The sequence below is a fragment of the Pseudochaenichthys georgianus genome, chromosome 8 (assembly GCF_902827115.2).
Source record: "Pseudochaenichthys georgianus chromosome 8, fPseGeo1.2, whole genome shotgun sequence".
Classification (NCBI taxonomy): Eukaryota; Metazoa; Chordata; class Actinopteri; order Perciformes; family Channichthyidae; genus Pseudochaenichthys; species Pseudochaenichthys georgianus.
The window spans coordinates 15281708-15304150 of record NC_047510.2 but is presented as its reverse complement, the minus strand read 5'-3'; the positions used below and the strand labels follow the sequence as shown (position 1 = coordinate 15304150).

Genomic DNA, 22443 nt, shown 5'->3' with positions numbered 1-22443 from the left:
TTGTTATTACCCTTATGTTTCGTTTTTCTAAAAATGGTTAATATTGTCTGATAGCTGAGTTTCTTCCCATTAAGTGGTTATGACACATTAATAGGTTTTTAAATGTTAAGAAGCCCTCAGACGCTGTTTCTTGCAGATGTTGCGATTTCCCGCGGGGCAGGAGAATTAGCACCAACAGCTGTTAAAACAACATGCCTATTTTGAATACTAACAGTGGTGGATGGAAAGGTAGCGGCAATAATAACACATTATGTTTTGCCGATTCTTTGACCCTGGTGATTTGGACGTAAACATGGCTAATATTAGGAGGGCTGTGTTACCTGCCAGTGGTGGAAGACGGACAGCGCAAAGGCCTGTCCCTGTGTATGTGTGCGGAGGTCGGTCTCAAAGCCAAAGGAGTCGATGGCCGGGATGAAAGCCTTAATGGTGTAGAGAGGAGAGCCTGGAATAGGTGCGTCCTGGGTCACATGACCTCTGTTAAATGACACATACAGAACCACATTTAATAAAAAACAACATTTTCTGTATTTCAATTTCCAGAAATATTGTCAGAGGGTAACACTTCTGCCTTGGTTGGTTTAAAGGATAAAGGAAGTATACAAACCTTCTCCTAGCAAGCACTGTGTAAACAGCAGATACACAATCAGCAGGAGCCTGAACCTCCACAAAGTAATACGGCTCCATCAACCTTGGAGTGGCCTGCGACACAAGGGAGACCGTGCATTAGAGGGAGGACAAAAGCCTGGAGAAACTGGACAGTATAACCATGTACTGCTGACCCATGAATTTATCATAAGATAAGCAGTGAAAGAGCCAAAGGAGGAGGAAAGACGCCAATATTATATTGGAACGGTATCGCACTACAATTAAAAAGAACGTACGTCAGCAAAACCTGAATCGTAATCAAGGTAATGGAACATTAGAGGAAGTGAAGATGAAAATGAAGTCTGGAGGAGATAATGGCAGATGAGGAGAAGAATTGGCTCAGCAGCATGATCTCACCATGAGGAAAGCGGAGTACACCACTCTCCTGGCTGTGGGGATGACCTGGCCTCCTCCTCTGTGGAGAGGCTCCTGAGCAATGACCGCGTCCAGGATCTTAAACTTGACATTCCTGATGGCTGAGGGCAGCAGAAAGACTGAGTTATAGTAACATAACTCTGATGAGGACAAATACATTTTCCTTCTGCACAATGGTAGATATTCTAGGGAAGGTTTAATTAGAGTATTAATGTCATATTTCAATTCAATTCAAGTTTATTTATATAGCCCAAAATGACAAATCCTATTCGTCTTGAGGGCTTCACAAGTCAACAAACACAATTGGCAATGTAAAACAATGTAAAAACAACAAATGTGAGATATGAGAACAAATGTTTATTCCTTAAACCAACATGTTTCAGGGGGGGAAATAACTCACGCTCATCACACAGAGGCCCCTCCCTGGTGCCCCACTGGAAGCCCTGAACGATGCTGTCCTTCACTGAGCCGAGCAGCGCCTTGTCCACCTACATGGGCGGAAAGACATCATAACAAGGTGCAAAATCAGTCATGCTCTGACGGGATATGTGCTAATAAAAAGGCTCAATGTGAAGAATAATTCTCAATAAAAAGGAGTTTAGACCGTGTCTGCAGAGAACATATCCTCGGCCTTTAGTTTCTCTTTTGATTTCATTTTTCTGGGTGTACACATGTATAGAAATAAAACACCATGGTGCCATAGATCGTAAACAGGCACGCAAGAGAAAGCTACAGAAATGCTGGACACAGCGCTGAAAGAACTCAACCTTAAGAGGCGAAACGCCAAGCAAATAAGGCCCATTCGGTTGTGGTTTGTCAACACAACAGTCAGACATGCCCCCCCCCCCCGGCTCCCCAGAGGGGGAAAGCAAGCCCAGATTCTCTGGTTTTGGCTTTCCCAGTCGTTCAGATGTCTGACTGTTGTGTTTACAAACCACAACCAACAAATCCATCTAATTTTCCTTGTTCGTAATCCTGATTTACAATTGTATATAAATGTAGTGTAAATAAAGTGTACTTTTTTTGGTCAATATTCTAAAATGACTTTTGTTGTCATTCAGGGATGGATTTATTCTCTTTCGGCATCTCAAATCTCAGTGTTTTGTGATTGATGTGCACATGGTTTGACAGGACCACCATGGCCTAATTTAGTGTTTGCATCATATCAGTTTTTGTAATCATTTATCTGATGATTGTTTGTCTTGATTAAAAACCGATAACTCAACCTGATTAAATTAATCAGCAACAAAGCAAAACTGACAAACGGTTGCTTGATCAAGCATCTCTTGTGTGAGGATCAGTACAATATATCACGTCATTTCATGATGTCACCTCTGACTCTGGGATGTTCTTCGTCGTTATGTTAAAATCTTAAATGAAAATACAGTTACAGCTCTATGTGGCGCTTAACATGTAGATTAAGCACTATACAGAGGTGATTGGGTATTGTTCACCAAATTAACCAATAGTTATATAGAAAACTAGCATAGACAAAAAGCTCTAGCTGTGAATCAACAAAACTCACCTCGGAGGGCAGCGTGTCGTCTACCAGGATGTTTGGTCCTGTGGTGTCCGGTCCGAAGGCCCAGATGGACCGGGCAGCCAGCAGATCCCAGTCGTACTTTGTCTGGAAAAACTCTCCCAGCTTCTTCCTGTCATGAGGAAATAGAAGCACCCGTGGTTAAAGGAGGTGTGCATGTCGTGTCAGCGGGAACATTAAGGAGATTGGTTGATCGGGGGGGCAAAGAGGGTTAATGGAAGAGGACGAGTAGAGCGAAGGTTCAGTTTAATGGTGTGTGAAGTGTGTCACTTCTTTGGCATTGATACTACACTCTAGTGTTGTCACGATACCAACATTTTGGTTTCGATACCGATACCAAGTCAAGAATTGCGATTCCGATTCTTTTTCGATACTTTTCTTAAAAAAAGGGAAACACGGAATATCGGCTTTAAAATTAGGAATAACAGATGATTTTAGCAATCAGAACAACTAAAGCAGCAGGTTAATAATAACAGAAACGCCAAAGAGTCACATCTAATATAAATATATATAAAAGCATTTATTTTAATTGTGTAGCAGTCAGTTTATAATTCTGGCAGCACTGTTGAGCATTTTGAAAATGTATTTTCATGCCTCTGTGCAAGGCTTAGTCTTTCTATCTGTATAGCCACTGGTGTAAAGTAACTAAGTTCATAAACTCAAGTACTACTTGGGTACAATTTTGAGATACTTGTACTTTATTTAAGTATTTCAATGTTTCTTTTGCTACTTTGTACTTCTAATCCACTACAGTTCAGAAATAATGGTGTACTTCTACTGCACAACAGTTCAGAGGTACATGGTGTACTTCTACTCCACTACAGTTCAGAGGTACATGGTGTACTTTCCTCCACTACATGTATTTAATCCCTTTAGTTACTTCACAGATGAATGATGTGAAATCTAATCAAGTGTTGAATCAGACTTTAGTTCCACCTGGAGTAAATCCACCAGCTACCCTGCAGTCTCCAAAGTACTTCAAACTAGCTGCACCTCCACCAGCTACCCTGCAGTCTACAAAGTACTTCAAACTAGCTGCACCTTCACCAGCTACCCTGCAGTCTACAAAGTACTTCAGACTAGCTGCACCTCCACCAGCTACCCTGCAGTCTACAAAGTACTTCAGACTAGCTGCACCTCCACCAGCTACCCTGCAGTCTACAAAGTACTTCAGACTAGCTGCACCTTCATCAGCTACCCTGCAGTCTACAAAGTCATTCAGACTAGCTGCACCTTCACCAGCTTTGAGAACACTTTCATGATCAATCATTATAAACATATCATATATATTATTCTGAAATGGACCAATCTGCACCATGACTACTTTTACTGTCGCTACTTTAATACTTTTACTTGAGGAACATTTTGAATGCAGTACTTTTACTGTAACAGAGTATTCCTACACTCTGGTGCTTCTAGTACAAGACCTGAGTACTTCTACTTTTACTGTCACTACTTTAACTATATTTTGATGATAATACTTTTGTACTTTTATTTGAGGAACATTTTGATTGCAGGATTGTTCCTACATTCTGGTACTTCTACTTTAACTCAAGTACAAGACCTGGGTACTTCTACTTTTACTCAAGTACAAGATATATACTTATACCACCTCCGTTTATAGCCTATGAAAAAAACGAATAGAAAACGAAGGCTAAAGCTAACGTTAGCAGATAGTGATGCTAGTTTGCTAGTTACGTTTGCTCAACGATAATATTGCGACAGAAACACTTTTCAGTGCACATCACGCTCTGCTGCTCCGACAGGGAGCTCTGCTCTGAACACCTGAACGGCCCGTTCACAGACTTCTGGCGTCTTTTTTGTCAACAAGCCGAGGCGCAGCGGCCATGCTTCTTGTTTTCTCACTGGCAGCTAGCGCGTGGCCGCGTGCACGAGAGAGAGGGGAGGGACTTAGAGCGTGCTTGAGAGGAGCGGGACTGCAGGCACGGCTGCAGTGCAGGGAGTGGAAGCAGAGCGCTGAACACACACGGCTCTTATTAAAACGGCGCTTTTTCACAGGAGTACTTTTCCCCGTCATTCTTAAAGTACCGATACTAAAGAAACGGAGGAATCGTACCGTTTTTAACGGCAGGGTATCGCGGTACCTTTCAAGTATCGGTACACCGTGCAACACTACTACACTCTGGCTCTGCCCGGTCCAGATGAGACTGACACACACACACACACACACACACACACACACACACACACACACACACACACACACACACACACACACACACACACACACACACACACACACACACACACACACACACACACACACACACACACACACACACACACACACACACACACACACACACACACACACACACACACACACACACTTCAATTTACTGTAAGTGAACGGGTCAATATACGAATATAGGATTTTTAATGAGCATACACTGGTCACAATGTACAGAAGCCTGACTTTGCTTCAGTATCAAATACAGAAATGCTCTACTGTACATCTAATATCATTTTAAAATAAAATGATGCATCAGCAATGTACACTATTCTAATATTTCTCAGTTTTTTAAAAGGCCCTTTCCCGCTGACATGGTGAAACAGAAATACAAAATTACTTTGAGGTTGTTTAGCAGTTCTGACAGTTTTCAGAATCTTCTAAAGGAAAATTAGACTCTTAACTTAATAAAAATTATCAAAAGCACACCAGACTGATTTAAAACACACCTATTACATGCAGCACATGGTTAAAACCAGGGCTCTCGACTAACTTTTTTCCCCATCCTCCCGGAACCGTCCCGAAATTAATGTGGACCGTCCCGAATTTAAAATATTATCATTAGTTAAAAATCATTCAAAGTGACCTTTCACATAAATAAAACATCATACAAATCATTAGATGATAATTCATCAACCATTTTATTTGAGTAAATCATTCAATCACATAAACAAAGGCCAAATATATTTAAACAAACACACAAACGAGAAAATTACTCTAATATTGAATCCAATCAAGTCCCATCCAATTAACAAAAAAATCCAACACTGTGTCCTGAAGACAGAACCCAGAGTAACCACTAACCAGGATGACAGTCTGTAACACAGTCAGGAGACCTTTACAAACTGCCCCGCCCCCTCGCACACAGACGGGAGAGAGAGATCTCGTCTGGATTGGAAAGCTCGAAAATACATCATAGACGCATGTTGTAGTCTTATTGCATATTAGAAACGGAGTTGGTGAAACTAAAACTGCGATATAATGTGTATGTAGCAATAATACATATGACATATTTTTTAAATGTCTCCAGTACCGATAAAAAGTCTGATAACGTCGGAGCTTAACGTTACCACTGTCTTTAATAATTCCGGCCCGGGGCCCGTTTAATACCGGGGCTCGGTACCCATCCCTACATGGGGAGAGGTGCAGCATATTGCTAAGGACTAAATACGATGGAGAGTTCTCATCTCAGCCTTATTACCCATAGGGGATGAAGAGGAGTAAGTAAATAAAGAGAGCTCCAGGGTCTGGTTCTGCTGTGTACATTTCAGAATTCCTCCACGGGATGCCATTGTACATCACTCAACCCGCGAAATACACACACTCAGTACATAGCTAGACCCACGAATTTGCGGGCACAGCCAGCTGTGCCGCTGGCTGTAGCTACGTGTGTGTATTTCGCGCAATTTCTAAATGTTTTGTGCGTGTGTGTTTATGTTGACAAGGAGGTTTAATAACTGTGTGCTACACAAAACGTGCAGTCGTTTTCATTTTCATCGCCGTTTGTAGTAGAGTTAGCAGGGTATTTTTATTTTAACTCTCGTCCCAAATTCGTCCTTAAGCTTGAGCCCTGGTTAAAACCTCCATTTACAACAACAACAAAAACAGTTGATAGTATTCATATCTTGGTCAATGCATGACGAGATGTTGAAAATTGAAATCCTAACCAAAAAACAAAAAAAACAGACAAATCCAATAACTGCTTTTAAAAAAGGTGTATTTTAGCCCTGGGATTTTCACTATCTTTTGAACTTCCTTAATGACAACGTTTAATTTAAGAACCAATCATCGTGCCTACATGCCGGCTCATTTCTCCCTGCTCACGGAGGGAATAATGAAAATTAATGGCTCCCATATATGGAGAAATTAATAAGGCTTCTTTCATATCAGACCGGGGGAAATCTACAGACATGTCAAACATGAAAGGCACATTACATTATTTCAATAATTATGAAATCTCTTATAGTCCAATACGTGAACGCATGATGGCGATATCATCTACATCTTACCTGTTCCACGTGATCTGCACCACTTCGTTCTCGATGTCCTCAGCCAGCCCCTTCTCCAAGGGCTCAGCAATCATGGTGATCTTATTCCTGTCAATCACATCACACGACTGTCAGTCACTCATTCGGGAGAAACTCGGCCAAAGGCAAGGACTTACTATGACAATCACTTCTAACAGTGCACAAACTCCCCAATACAAATAAAACATTCAACATTCCTAAAACTTAAGAGCATGTTATTACAGAGCTGTGAGTTTGTTTTGATAATATAGCAAACTAAGCTTTCTTATAAATGTCGTTATAGGTGGGGATAACATCTAAAATCATAATTTGTACGCACTTTTTGTTCGGCGTTTCAGCGAAGCACTTGAGTGATGACGTTTCAACAACCGTTTCGCAGAAAGTCACAACAGGGTCAGCAACCTGTGGATAAAGAGGAACATAATGACATACACAAAGCAAAGACTCCACTCCTGTGTAATCAGTTTGAGTTACAGCTGTGTCTTGTGAGCAGTGAGAAGAATTACTTTAATGTCGATCTCAGAGTACATCTTGCGTAGGTCGTGCATGACACAGTCCAGGTAGAGCTCTCCTGTCCCCAAGATAACGTGCTCTCCGGACTCCTCCACCTGAAAGACAAAGACATTCACTCATAATGGTCAACAATCATCTCAGCAACTTTGACGATGCACAACACACAGAGATCAGTTTTTCCTCCTTCAGGAGCCATAATTGTGTGTTTTAAATACAGAAAGCAATTTTAGGAGGCTACTGCTGGCTAGCCATTTAACCATATCAACCTTATAAAATGTAATCTCAGTTACCACTTGGATGTTTAAAGCTTTTTAGCCTACAGCAGAGGTGTCCAAACTCTTTTCACAGAGGGCCACATACAGAAAAATATACGAAGGGCTGGGCCACTCACTATTGCCTCATAAGTTATAACATTGAAAAATCAATCAAATGTAGGTAAATGATGGTTGATATTGATGAAAGAGAACACACAGCTCTCCGTAGGGTTTCAAGTATTGTGTTAGCAGCTCATTCCTTAAAACAGGAGGATCAGATTGCTCATAAGAGGAAATATGAAGGGTATATTTCAAGGTTGTTATGTAAATGTGTTATTGGGCTTTTTTCTTATCAACTAAGATTTGTTAGAAAATGTTTTCAACTTGAATTGACTGCATTTATTTGAAAATTGGGCTTATTAACCTGTTAAGCCTTGAGCCAGTTTTTCAGGTCTCAGGCTCGAAAATGACATTCCCAGAACAAATGACCATATCTTCGCTTCTAAAAAGGCGTAAATTAATAATCTTTTTTCTCAAAGCAAGGTTACATCTGTGAGTTGGATGTAGAAGTGTCAGAATCAATATAGATGTTTTTATTTTAAAGTAAATTCAGATTGAACACAGTAAAAACAAATTCAATTATGTTATGTAGGGATTTGTAAGTGAGCAGTAGGTTTTTGATGTTGATACGGGATTGAACGGGGAGCCAGTGGAGTTGGATGAGGATAGGGGTGATGTGTTCTGAGGCCTTGGTGCCGGTGATGATCCGGGCTGCAGAGTTCTGTATGATTTGTAGTTTATTGATGAGCTTGGTGGGAATGCCTGAGAGGATGGCGTTACAGTAGTCGATGCGGGATGTGACAAATGCATTGACCAGGACTTCAGTGTTTGATTGAGAAAGGGATGGGCGGAGTCTGGAGATGTTGCGTATGTGGAAGAAGGCAGTCCGGGTGATGTTATTTATGTGAGGTGAAAATGAGAGGGAGCTGTCCAGGATGACACCAAGGCTCTTAACTTGGCCAGAGAAGGGGATGGAGTAGCCATCAATGATGAGGTTGGAGGCAGGGAGGATGAGGTTTGGGGAGGATGAGGTTTTGGAGAGGGTGGTTTTGGTGCCAACCAGCAGGGCTTCGGTTTTGCTGCCGTTGAGTTTTAGGAAGTTCCTGCTCATCCAGCTCCTGATGTCCTGGAGGCAGTTGGTGAGAGAGGTTGGGGGGAGGGCAGTGTTGGGTTTGCTGGAAATGTAGACCTGGGTATCGTCGGCGTAACAGTGGAAATGGACATTATGATGACGGAGGATAGTGCCAAGGGTGAGTAGGTGGATAATAAACAGGAGTGGACCCAATACTGACCCCTGAGGAACACCATGTGAGACAGTGGAGCAGCTTGACCGGTGGGTGCTGAGATGGACATATTGTTTTCTGTCTGTGAGGTAGGATGAAAACCATGAGAGTGCAGTACCAGTGATCCCAATGTTGTCAAACGTTTGATAAGCAGTGCGTGTGAGATGGTGTCAAAGGCAGCTGTGAGGTCAAGGAGGATTAGGATGGTGAGCAGTCCAGAGTCAGCTGCACGGAGGAGGTCGTTGGTGATTTTTACCAGCGCTGTTTCGGTGCTGTGCTTTGAGCGGAAACCCGATTGGAAGGGTTCATGAAGGTTGTTTTTGTCCAGGTGTTGTTGAAGTTGGTCAGCAACCACTCTTTCAAGGATTTTTGAGATGAAGGAGAGGTTAGAGATGGGCCTGTAGTTGTTCAGATCATCTCGGTCGGCTCCAGGTTTTTTGAGTGTTAGTGTTGCAGCAGTTTTGAGGTTTGGCGGTACAGTTCCAGTTGTGAGGGACGAGTTAATGATTCTTGTGATAAAGGGGCAAGTAGAGGGCACACAGGCTTTAACGAGGGCAGTGGGGAGTGGGTCAAGCTGACAGGTAGTAGGTTTGGATTTACGGATGAGCTCAGTGATGGAGAACTCAGTAGCTGCCGAAAAACTGGACAGGGTGGAGATTGGCTGGTGGAGCTCAGCCACTGTGGGTTGTCTTTGGAGGTGCTTGATGCAGCCAGTTGCAGGTGGATGGTGTTGATTTTGCTATTGAAGAAATTCCGAAAGTCATTGCAGTCATCAGATGAGATGTCTGTGGGGAGGGTTGTGGGAGGTTGAAGTAGGTGTCTGACGGTTGAGAAGAGGTTTCTCGTGTTACCTTTTCCAGAACTGATGAGGTTGGAGTAGTAGGAGGACTTAGCGGTGGTGAGGGCGTTCTTGTTTTATAGTGAAAACCACCCTTGAATGATGGGATAGTAGACTAAAAGCTTTAGGAATCCAAACTATAACATATAATAAGTACCCTGTATCAAGATTGATGCAAAACAAGTGAAATTTGACCTTTTAAGAGAGATTTAGAAAAAAAAAAAAACTTCTGGGGTCATTTGGGTGCATTTTCCATATCTCTGGCCCCCCCTTGCTCGCTTGTTTTGATGATTGAAATCTCTTTTTAACCGTTACAGCCAATAGAATAGAGGGGAAGTTCCTAAAATCCATCTAAACATTACCCATTGGTGAATGAGTGATGCACAGCCAGAATGCCCCGGAACCGGAAGCTGCGATACACTCTGGTGGCTATCATTAGCAGCTAATATGAAATCTCCGTTTTTGACATAAAAATGGAATGGTGGATTATCAATAATTTGTTCATAGTCACAGACACATTGGATTAACCTTCAGCAGCGTTTTTATCGTTTTAATGCCATTGAACACGACTTTTGATCAGAATAACAGCTAAGGTGAGACGATCTACCGTGAATGCTCTGTGAAGCTACGTGTTGTGATGTCTGTGTTTGCTTCCCCTGTCGCGAGTTCTGAATGCTCAGTGATGATACCAATACCTATAGAATCTGTGGAATCTCAGCTTTAATCGGATATCTTGTATGTGCAGTTACGATAAGTAATAATGGTATTTTTACCTTGAGCTCTGTGCCAAGTGCGTTAGCATTTTTTGCTCAGGGCTCATTTCGACGCTTCTTGTGAGACTTGTGCTTTGTTTCGGTAAAAATGGTTCATATCTTCAGTTAGCTGAGTTTCTAACCGTTAAGTGAGTATGACAAATTAATAGGTTTTTAAATATTAAGAAGCCCTGAGGCACAGTTTCGTGAAAAAACTACCCGCCGGACCTGGATTAGGGTCCTCTTGGGCTTAACACATGAATACTGTGTTATAACATATATATGTAAGAAGTACAATAACAGATATTTAATTTGTGGGCCATATTTCATTATACTGTTTGAATTTGCTGAGGGCCGCAATGTTCTTGGGGGTACAGTGTGCTGTGACATACCTTTGTGGTGAGCGACGGGTAGCTCTTGTTGACCTTCCTCAGTCCGTCTAACATCTTGGGCAGCTCTGATGGGTTGACCGGCTCCACTGCGATCTTTATAACCGATGCCGTGTTGAACTTCAGGGATCTGAAAATCTGAGCCTGTCAACGAAAGTGGAAAAGTCAAATATGCTGTTCCTCAAAAGGATATTTTTGGAATGTATTTCTTAAGTCTTACCTCTTCATTCCCTCTGGGCTCTGTGATGGTGGCGGTCTTGACGATTGGCTGGTCACAACCTTCGATGAGAACCCAGTTTCCTGCAGGCACTCGGTTCACTTCAATTTGGTATCTAATAATGTGGATAGCAGATTTAATTCAAACAAACATTGATTTATTACTCTACAGACATAAAAAAAAAACAGTCCTAGAGCGTACCTGGCAACTGAAATCCAGAGACGACCCACAGTGCAGACCTGGGAATCCTCCTCGTCTTCCAGGGTGTAGTTCTCTCCTAAAACCTTGACGGGCTGCCCTGAATGAATGGTCCCACTCAGCACTCTGCCAAACGCGTGGAATTGGACCCCATCCTCTGTGCTGTACATCTTAGTGGTGTGGCACATCAAAGGACCCTGAGGGCAACAGGCATGAGGTGAGCAGGAAAACAAACAAGAGAGAGACACAAAAGGAAAGTCTTACCACAGGAATCTAAAGTTGCTTCCTAAAAATACAAAAGGAATTGGACGAAGGGAAGTAGGCCTTTTAATGAAGCTTGGAAACTGGTGATCGATCTCTGGCATTGTCCTTTATTTAGTTATTTAACAGCTTGTATATTTCAACGCCAATTAAAACAACTCATTGCCTAAATCTATAAGAGCAGCTGGAATACTATTGACTGCAAATAGAAACAGATTGCTGCTATTTGCAGTTAAGTGGTGTGTCTGCAGGGCTCTCGACTAACTTTTCCCCCCATCCTCCTGGAACCGTCCCGAAATACAATCCAAGCCGTCCCGAAATTAATGTGGACCGTCCCGATTTTTTTTTTTTTTTTTCTACATTATCATTAGTTAAAATAATTCAAAGTGACCTTTCACATAAATAAAACATCATACAAATCATTAGATGATAATTCATCAACCTTTTTATTTGAGTAAATCATTCAATCACATAAACAAAGGCCAAATATATTTAAACAAACACACAAACGAGAAAATTACTCTAATATTGAATCCAATCAAGTCCCATCCAATTAACAAAAAAATCCAACACTGTGTCCTGAAGACAGAACCCAGAGTAACCACTAACCAGGATGACAGTCTGTAACACAGTCAGGAGACCTTTACAAACTGCCCCGCCCCCTCGCACACAGACGGGAGAGAGAGATCTCGTCTGGATTGGAAAGCTCGAAAATACATCATAGACGCATGTTGTAGTCTTATTGCATATTAGAAACGGAGTTGGTGAAACTAAAACTGCGATATAATGTGTATGTAGCAATAATACATATGACATATATTTTTTAAATGTCTCCTGTACCGATAAAAAGTCTGATAACGTCGGAGCTTAACGTTACCACTATCTTTAATAATTCCGGCCCGGGGCCCGTTTAACACCGGGGCTCGGTACCCATCCCTACATGGGGAGAGGTGCAGCATATTGCTAAGGACTAAATACGATGGAGGGTTCTCATCTCAGCCTTATTACTCATAAGGGATGAAGAGGAGTAAGTAAATAAAGAGGCCGGTGCTCCAGGGTCTGGTTCTGCTGTGCGTTTTTGTGATGTAATGGTAAAACATTTCAGAATTCCTCCACGGGATGCCATTGTACATCACTCAACCCGCGAAATACACACACTCAGTACATAGCTAGACCAGGGTTCATACACTTTTTCACCAATGATTTTCCATGACTTCCCATGACTTCTCAATGACCTTTACCTAATTTTCAATGACCAAAAAAAAATGACCACTGAAAATGGTTTATTTTAACATGGAACAGGAACATAAGGTCTCTGCATATGAAACATGTCGTGCCTATCTAAAACAAATCAAATAGTAGGCTTATTAGCTTCTACACGCTAAAGCAACTGTAGTCAGGGAGGCAAAGTCATCAGGTATGGAAAAGGTGACAAGGACCCGAGCCCCCGACCCCACGGAATATCGGCTTTAAAATGAGGAATAACAGGATTTTAGCAGTCAGACTAAACAACTAAAGCAGCAGTGTTAATAATAACAGAAACGTTAAAGAGTCACATCTAATAGAAATATATAAAAGCATTTATTTTAATTGTGTAGCAATCAGTTTATAGTTTTGCCAGCACTGTTGAGCATTTTGAAAATGTATTTTCATGCCTCTGTGCAAGGCTTAGTCTTTCTATCTTTATAGCCACTGGTGTTAAGTAACTAAGTTCATAAACTCAACAAGTACTATACGTGGGTACAATTGTGAGAGACTAACTTAATGAAGTATTTCAATGTCAGCTATTTTGTACTTCTACTCCACTACAATTCAGATGTAAATGGTGTACTTTTACTCCACTACATGTATTTAATACCTTTAGTTACTTCACAGATGTGGATGAGTGATGTGAAATCTAACCAAGTGTTGAATCAGACTTTAGTTCCACCTGGAGTAAATCCACCAGCTACCCTGCAGTCTACAAAGTACTTCAGACTAGCTGCACCTTCACCAGCTTTGAGAACACTTTATGATCAATCTTTATAAAACACATCATATATATTATTCTGAAATGGACCAATCTGCACAGTGACTACTTTTACTGTCGCTACTTTCACTATATTTTGATGATAATACTTTTCTACTTTTACTTAAGGAACATTTTGAATGCAGGACTTTGTTGAGAGCTTCATAGTATGAAGTGAATACTTAAAACGAAAGTTAATTATAAATCATATATGATCAATCATATTCTTGTATGAACCCATAATGAGAATGCTTCTTGATGGTTTTTGAATATGTATGTATGCTTACAATTTTAGTTGTTGCTGTTTGATAACTTTGCGTTTTAAAAAGAGGGTGTTGAGAGCTTCATAGTATGTTGAATACTTAAAACGAAAGTTAGTTATAATCAAATATAATCAATTATATATATATATATATATTGTATAACCCACAATGAAAATGCTTCATATTTTAGGTTTTTCTATATTTACAGCATAAACAAAACACCAGTGGTTTGTTAAGTTGAGTGTAAGACCTATACTGTAAATGATTTATGCCTTACTCTCTGATAAGAGAGTAGGGCAGGTTCTTCTCTCTCCTCTCACAGCAAGGAGGGGGGCTCCTGACTTAAGGAGAAACACATTGAGGCCTCAAAAAGGTGGTTATGTCATAGCCATAAAATATGTCGGGTCATGTCCTTTTTTTTACACAAATATGGGAAGGTGTGTCTTATGTCATAGCCAATAGAAGATATTGGTTTGGAATAGAGGATGTGTTTTTTTGGGGTTTCCATCTGGTTTTTTGAGCATAAAGAGACTGGTTTTTTGAGAGAGTGCGAGAGAGAGGGGGAAACCCCTGGTATACTCTCTCCCGGTAGGCTCTGGCCCTCACAGCTGGGTTAATAGCTCTCGGTAAGGTTCTCTCAAACTTGGTAAATATCTCTTGAATTTTTTGGTTGAAATGCTGAGTGGATTTCTTTGGATGCTGAGTGGAATGATTTGATGGGAGATGTGTTTGCTGAGTGGAATGATTTGATGGGATCTTAGATTTAATTATGCTAGTTAGACCTTGCCTGGAATGCGTAATTATTACGTTCAGGACTTTAGGACTAATACTTTTAGTTAGACCTGCCTGGAATGCGTAATTATTACGTACAGGACCTTAGGACTAATAACTCTAGTTTGACCTACCTGGAATGCGTAATTATTACGTACAGGACCTTAGGACTAATAACTCTAGTTAGACCTACCTGGAATGCGTGATTATTACGTACAGGACTTTAGGACTAATACTTTTAGGTAGATCTACCTGGAATGCGTGATTATTACGTACAGGACCTTAGGACTAATAATTCTAGTTAAATGGGAGACATATGAATTAAGGTTTTAGATAAAAATATAACCCCAGCATGATATGTTTCGTATGATTATAATGTGTTAAAAGGTAAAAACCCTGTATTAGTTTGGACCCATTTTTCCTCAAATAAACTGATCTCACCTTTTGGACTGGGACAACTAAAAGAAAATCTGTGCTCTCCTCTCCTGCTTCAAAGGTAAGACTGCACCCTGCCACACACATAGGTAGGAACACACCTCATTTACTGATATTAAAATCCTTCGGGATCGCTTAAACAGATTAGAAAGAGTTGTCTGAATTGAAACAGTAGTTAATTGAACCTGGTTCTTCGGGGAGTTAATAGAGGTGAGATCTGAGCCAAGCAGTAAACTTACATAGACTCAATAACTTCGGTCCGGTCAATTAGTAGGTCAGAGTAATTTACCGGAATAAATTATCAGGACCTCACCGACTCTAAACAACTTTTACTGTGATAGAGTATTCCTCTGGTACTTTTACTCAAGTACAAGATCTGAGTACTTCTACTTTTATTAAGTACAAGATCTGAGTACTTCTACTTTTACTCAAATACAAGATCTGAGTACTTCTACTTTTATTAAGTACAAGATCTGAGTACTTCTACTAAAGTACAAGATAGGTGTACTTCTACTTTTACTCTAGCACAATATCTATACTTATACCACCTCTGTTTATAGCCTATGAAAAAAACTATTAGAAAACGAAGGCTAAAGCTAACGTTAGCAGATAGTGACAATGTATGCTAGCTAGCTAGCTCAACGATTCCTTAAATGATATTGCGACAGAAAAACTTTTCAGTTCACATCACGCTCTGCCGCTCTGCTCTGAACACCTGAACGGCCCGTTCTAACAGCTGTTCACCAGCGGCTCAGTCTGTGCCACAGTGACTCCGCACAGTTAACGAACGCACCGTAGATAATGTAGCTGACCCTCATACCGGAGCAGCAGAGTTCAACCGGCCCGACAGGCAGGAAGACTCGAGCACACAGTTTGCGCTTCATATATAAAAAAATAACACCATGCGCGACATGATGGCACATAACAGCTTGCGACCGCAGATTATTTCGGCGATTAGATAAAATGTAAATTATATTTGATGCAACTTTAGTTACATTTCCATGACTTTTCCAAAACTTTGGGAAAAATATTGTTTTCCATAACTTTTCCAGGGCCTGGAATTTGCATTTTGAATTTCCATGACTTTTCCAGGTTTTCAATGACCGTACGAACCCTGCTAGACTCAGAGCCATATTATATTAATCTGGCTAAACCATAGAGAGCGAGACCCGCGAATTTGCGGACCAGGAATTTGCGGGCACAGCCAGCTGGGCGGCTGGCTGACAGCCAGCGGCACAGCAGTAGCTACATGTGTGTGTATTTTGCGGGTTGCTAAATGTTTTGTGCGTGTGTGTTTATGTTGACAAGGAGGTTTAATAACTGTGTGCTACACAAAACGTGCAGTCGGTTTCATTTTCATCGCCGTTTGTAGTAGAGTTAGCAGGATATTTTTATTTTAACTCTCGTCCCAAATTCGTACCAAAATTATTTTTTATCCTCCCCGACACTATTTTTTTTCGGCCCCGGGATAACGGGACGTCCTTAAGCTCGAGCCCTGGTGTCTGTTTCTCAAACGGAAGACTTGTGCTCTGCTTCCATTATACTCACATCAGGGTCGCACTCTGTCATGGCCTCCCCCAGGTCCGTTTCCATGCCTCCAGTGTACGTGTGCTCTATCTTGTTCTTGGCCCCCTCCTGTGGAGAGGGGATGTGCTGTACACACATGTCCACAAAGCCTGCAAGAACAGATTTGTGCTCCACTTTACATGGTGTTTATCAAAGGCATGACCATTCGTCTTCAGATTTAAATAACATTGAGTTAAGCAGCAAGAGTAATACAGTGCCTCTGAAAGTTGGTGCAGAATAGTTTCCTCATACTCGATAACAAATGATACAAATACAAGACACTTAAAATATCGATAGAAACTAGGCCTTACCAGTGAACTCTCCAAAGAAGCGGTTACAGACCAGCCTCAGTAAGGGTCTGATGTTCAGCTTCAGCTCCTCTTTAGTCAGGTGGATCCCCAGCTCATCCAGAACTCTGGGGAGAGATGTGTCCACATCCCCGACCACCTACACACAGAGGATTTGGGTGAGGATTACACACTGAGCTAGAGCCTGATGGGGCCTGAATGTACTGAGCTTGCCATGTTGCAGGGTTACACAAAACGTATCATAGACGTGTCCAACCTGTGAGAGGATCTTGTAGAGAGGCTCAAGGACAAATTCCACAAAGCTGCGCTGAGAGTTACTGTTGGGAGCTTTCTTTGAAAACTTGCGACTGAACAACAAAGAGAGAAGATGTCAGGAACCATGATCATATGTGTTGAGAGACAAGAGGCGCGTTCACACCGGAGTACTTTTTCCGTACAGTTCCGTTAGTACCCCTTATTTTGCGTTGACACCAAAAAGAGTACTTAGTGCCGGGAAGTTTTACCCCCATTTGTAGTGCCTGCTAGAGAGGTGGTACTATCCTGGGGAGAAAAAAGTACCAATTTCTATTGGCTGGGCGAATTGCAAACCACGCCCCGTAAAACTCGGAAAAGTGTTGTGAAGCCGCCATTGTATTTGCTGGCATTAGCATTATTAGCATTAGCCCCGCGCACCAACGGAGAGAGAATAACTTATGGCAACACAAAAAAAAAAACATGGGAGCGGTGGAGTGCATCGGCGTTCTGGCGATTTATTTGGAAGGCTTCAGTAGAAGCAGCTGGGACTCCCAGCAGCTTCCACTGAAGCCAGTCCCCAACTCCGGGGACTTCCGGCCGGGAACTTCGGGTGGCAGTGTACGCCGTGAAGTGGGTTGCGGCCTGCCAGTAAACTCAAAGCAGAAGAAGACGAAGTGACGTCAGCGGCTTATTTGCGTAATCTTCCCTCAGGGAACTTATTCAGGTGTGAACGCGATCTGTACTTAGTTCCATGGGGGCACTAAGTACGGGAAAGTACTTGGTGTGAAAGCGGCTAATGATTGGCTTAACATTTAGGATTAGCTTTGTATTGAATTACCAATTAGGTACTTACGTTTTGGGGTTAAAATAAATGTCTCCCCAAAGCCTCTTGGCAAACTCATTGTAGTTGATGTCACCTGCAAACACAAAGAGAGGAGTTAGTTGACCTCACTAACTTTATTAAGCATGAAGTGAGAAAAGATGTGCTAGTTTAAGAGATCATGTGGCAAAGAGTCTTACCATAGGTGTCAGAGTAGATCTTTGCAAAGGACCCCAGAGTGAAACAGACACTGTACATAGAGCTGGCGAAGCACACATTTCCCAGCAGAGGAGACACCACCAAGTTCTCATCTGTGGAGTATGTGCTGTAAAGGAAGAGTAAACAACCACGAAGTGTCTGATTTAGAACTGAAAGTGTTAGTCAAAAAACTATTAAACAACTGAGATCATTGGCAATCACTTTGATAATAAAATAATCAGTGGTCATGTTAAAGCAGAATTGGTCAGCCTATTTAAAGAGAGGATGTTATACATTTATTAGTCTTTGTAGACTGAACTGTTTTAATATAAATACAAATAACTGCTTCCCTCCAACGCAAACCATATGAAGCCTCTCATGCACACCTGACATTATGAGTTTCAAGCATTACCTGAGCAAACCATTGACCTCGTCCACAATGTGGCGAAGTTTATAATAAGCATCTGTTGGAGGCAACTTCAGCTCTCCAATGAGCCGGTCCACCTTGTTGATGCAGATGGTGATGGCCATACGCTCCTGAACTGCATGTTTGATCAGGCGCTCTGTGTTCAGCATCACCTGGGCAGAGATACACACAAGTTATATGGAGGGTTGAAGAAAAATGACTAATGTGCAGAGAAACACCTTGACTTTGATAATCTAAAAAGTGAAAATAAGTGACTCACTCCTTCCGCTGCGTCTATGAAGAGGACAACACCGTCTGAGAGGCGAATGCTAGACGTGACTTCATCAGAGAAGTTTACGTGGCCTTTAGGAGAGACAGAAGGTGTAAGATCACGTGCACTGCTGTACCAAACACATATTCAGTAAACAAAGCAGTCTTCTGTGCCCAATACCTGGTGTATCCATGATGTTGAAAAGATAGGATTTGCCTCTGGAGTCTGGCAGGACCATTGTGACCGGGGTGCTCTTGATACCAACTCCTCTCTATGAAAAAAACATGAAATCAAGACGTTTGGGGGTCAAATTCGCTTGTTGTTTACAGTCCTTTGCTATCCTATATTGTGGTAAGCCAATGTACTTTAGGATATGATAATTATGCCACAATAATAAAAAAAAACTCACCTCCTGTTCTGTAAAGAGGATGTCTGTGTATCGAAGCTGAAAAGAACAAGAGTCATGTTAGTTTCTGCTGTCGTATGCAAAATGTAAGTGAAATATAACAATGATGTGATGTTATAAGATTAGAGTCGACACTCACATCCACATCATCTCTCTTCCTGATTTCTGGGTGGGTTTGTTCAATCAGGCAGTCCACAAAACAGGTCTGAAAATCATTTAAAAAAACAACATTACATTTCTATGAGTGACAGATCAGTTTAAAGTGCAGCCATGATATTAGCATATGCTATCAAACACTCCTATCATCTAAATGTGTCATTTAAAGAACACATCCTCTTCAGCAAAATGCCTTAGAGAATGCCTGAACCCTGTGTAAAGGTTAGAAGGAGATACTGATCAAGAAGCAGCAAGAAGTCAGACTCTAACCTTGCCGTGGTGAAGGTGACCACACAGGGTCACGTTACGAATTAGCTCAGGACCGTCCATCAGATCAGCAAGGAATCTGCCAAGAGAAGGGTTTTATTATCACAACTTGAAAGACACAATGAACAGATGTAAATAGAAGATATGTACTGGGAAATACACATCAGGTATTTAAAAAGATATATCAAATAAAAAGATAAAAGTAATCATCTCAAAGGTTCACAGGTTTGTTTTTATCTAACAAAATATTCTGCTTCACTCTTCAATTACTATTATTTAGCCTTTCAAAGACAAACATTTTGTTTGCATTCAAAAGTCTGTTTGTTCTCCCCCTTGCCATAAACAAAGGGAAACACACAATAACGACTCATTAAAGTGTAAACCATAAAATCTCAAATCGAATATTTGAATGTAATATATAGAAATATATAAAAAATGATTTACAGCACTATCAAGTAGAGTCCTGCTGTATCAGGACATCATGTACATATTCAGGAATAGGTGACTTACTCCATATCATAAACAGTGGCAGGTAACTCCTGCTCTGTCAGGGTGAACCGCTTGTTCTTCACAGGCTTGATGATGGGCTCTGGAGTGGAGAGAAATCAAAATTACTTGCGTGCTTACTTTGACATCATATGATTTACTGCCATCCACAACCATTATACATTTGTGAAAGCATGTTAATGAACTAAAAACTATGCACATTATTGTAAATAAAGCAAAAACAAACATCACTGCACTTTGTATCTAACCTGTGAGAGGCTGTGTGTCTTCCTCTTGGACAATGGTTTCCACTTCGGGCCCATAAACCTCCTCTGCCGTAGGATAGTACTTCTTGTCTTCATGCAGGACCACCTCCATACCCGGGACATCTTCATCAGCATCAGCGGGCTCATCATCATCATCTTCATCAGCCTGGACAAAGAAAGTTATTACCATGACAGAGGAGGACAAACTGGATAAAGATACCAGAGTACTAACTAGTCATAAATGTTAACAGTGGCTTTAAAGTGTACCTCATCAACATCTCTGTCCTCTGCGTTTAGATCATCTTCATCATCGTCAGAGTCCAGCTCTGGACCGATGTAGTTTCCAAACTCATCATACAGATCAGCCTCCATCTTTTAGAGAACTGAAAGAGGGGTCATGTCAGCATTTTTGTGATTTTTTTGTATTATTGTCAAGGTCAAAAATGAATGAAATCAGGATAACATGTTTTTAAAATTAAATGTGCACTGATGTTACTATTTTTTTATGTGGACTTTCTTCAAATGTTGGTGATGTGTTTTAAAATTTCAGCAATGGTTTTGTTCAGTTGTTGTGGTAAATGTCTTGTAATACAATACCACAATGTGTTCTCTTTGTCTTCTAACTTCTTAGGACCATATTGGAAATATTACATTCTCAAATAAGCAGGAAAATCATTTGAACATTTGTTTTTGCATCTGATAAAACATAAATACATGTTTCAAAAAAATCAACCCAATACGAAAAGACATTGCTACAACATTTCAGACGTAAAATAAACATACATTTACTTAATTCATTATGGTCTTTCTACCTTTCTCCAGGTAGAAGGTAGTTGAGAGCGGATACTAATGGATGCAACTGGGATTATTTACCATTAATTGTGTTTAGATCAACACATTCTATTGTATTATGAGATTCATAGAAGTGTTTAATTAACCGTTTGATTGTTCTGTAGAACCAATGATAACAGCTAGTAACGTTAGGTAAGTTACCACGAACGCAAATGCTAACTTTGCACCTAGCACAGCATGCACTACCAACATTTAGGTATATTTTCAATCGTTTAGATGCTTTTCGTCGACAAAAACTCCTACAAACATTAGCTGCAGGTAAGAAAAAATGTCGACCCCTATAAACTGTTGGTCTTCTCACGTATATGTTGTTATAAGCCAACAAAACTAGCCTGCTAGACTAGCCTGCTAGCCCGCTAACAAGTAAAGAAATGAATGACTAACGACGTTTCAGTTACGTCGTTGTTTAGCTAACGTTAGCTTACAGGGCTAATTTAGAACTTGTGTGTGACAAAATCGACTTACCTATATTCTCTTATAATGCAGTCAGCAAATAATATTTTCAAAATGATTTAAAAGTTGGGTCTGTATTTCAGAAGATGAATAATTTCCTAAATAGCGCCATGCGTACGAGACACCACTTCCGGTTTTCTTCTTCTGTTGATCTGAGGGTGCCAGGCTGTGAGTGTTCAACGGATGATTCACTACCGCCGCCATTGGTGGAGATTTTAGACGCTGGAAAGTGAACTGAATCGAGTCTTTAAAGCACAATTCCAACTTTATTTGCCTTACTAAAACGCCCATAGTACGATACAATTGCTGGAACTCAAGACCCTTATCAAATCGTAACACAGGTCAATTCAACACTTTTGTCAAATGTAAAAGTTTTATTTTGAATTCCTTCTCCGGAAGTGGTAGCATGCTATAATGTCTGCCTTGACGTGTTTACAATGTGTAGCATCTAGCGCCCTCCAGTGGTTACGGTGCACAACTACAGTTTAGTTTGTTTAAACTTTTTTGATAAGGGTCGGTCCCCCCTTATGTAAAATGTACATTCTTTGATAAGGGTCAACCCTATTATAAAAATGTTTTATTTTGCTAATGCCGGGTCCTCCCTTATATAAAAAAATAGTTTTTTGAAAAGGGTCCCCCCTTATACAAATTATACTCTTTTGATAAGGGTCCCC

At 40.9% G+C, this 22443-nt stretch overlaps 1 protein-coding gene across 1 annotated transcript in view; it reads right to left on the bottom strand.

Moving 5' to 3' along the window:
• Positions 1 to 21928, bottom strand: part of eftud2 (elongation factor Tu GTP binding domain containing 2) — a 29819-nt gene extending 7891 nt beyond the window's left edge. The window contains exons 1-26 of the mRNA XM_034089534.2: positions 21782 to 21928; positions 20732 to 20847; positions 20468 to 20630; positions 20223 to 20301; positions 19716 to 19791; positions 19429 to 19494; positions 19293 to 19328; positions 19064 to 19154; positions 18893 to 18975; positions 18619 to 18785; positions 18209 to 18333; positions 18042 to 18105; positions 17211 to 17301; positions 16958 to 17093; positions 16629 to 16756; positions 11346 to 11539; positions 11148 to 11259; positions 10931 to 11071; positions 7345 to 7446; positions 7158 to 7240; positions 6821 to 6907; positions 2546 to 2672; positions 1421 to 1508; positions 1003 to 1121; positions 605 to 699; positions 321 to 474 (exon numbers count right to left, since the gene is read on the bottom strand). Of these exons, the coding sequence (XP_033945425.1) occupies positions 321 to 474; positions 605 to 699; positions 1003 to 1121; positions 1421 to 1508; positions 2546 to 2672; positions 6821 to 6907; positions 7158 to 7240; positions 7345 to 7446; positions 10931 to 11071; positions 11148 to 11259; positions 11346 to 11539; positions 16629 to 16756; positions 16958 to 17093; positions 17211 to 17301; positions 18042 to 18105; positions 18209 to 18333; positions 18619 to 18785; positions 18893 to 18975; positions 19064 to 19154; positions 19293 to 19328; positions 19429 to 19494; positions 19716 to 19791; positions 20223 to 20301; positions 20468 to 20630; positions 20732 to 20836 (2712 nt within the window). The 5' untranslated portion in view covers positions 20837 to 20847; positions 21782 to 21928. The remainder of the gene's footprint in view (positions 1 to 320; positions 475 to 604; positions 700 to 1002; positions 1122 to 1420; positions 1509 to 2545; positions 2673 to 6820; positions 6908 to 7157; positions 7241 to 7344; positions 7447 to 10930; positions 11072 to 11147; positions 11260 to 11345; positions 11540 to 16628; positions 16757 to 16957; positions 17094 to 17210; positions 17302 to 18041; positions 18106 to 18208; positions 18334 to 18618; positions 18786 to 18892; positions 18976 to 19063; positions 19155 to 19292; positions 19329 to 19428; positions 19495 to 19715; positions 19792 to 20222; positions 20302 to 20467; positions 20631 to 20731; positions 20848 to 21781) is intronic.
• Between the last annotated feature and the right edge of the window lie 515 nt (positions 21929 to 22443).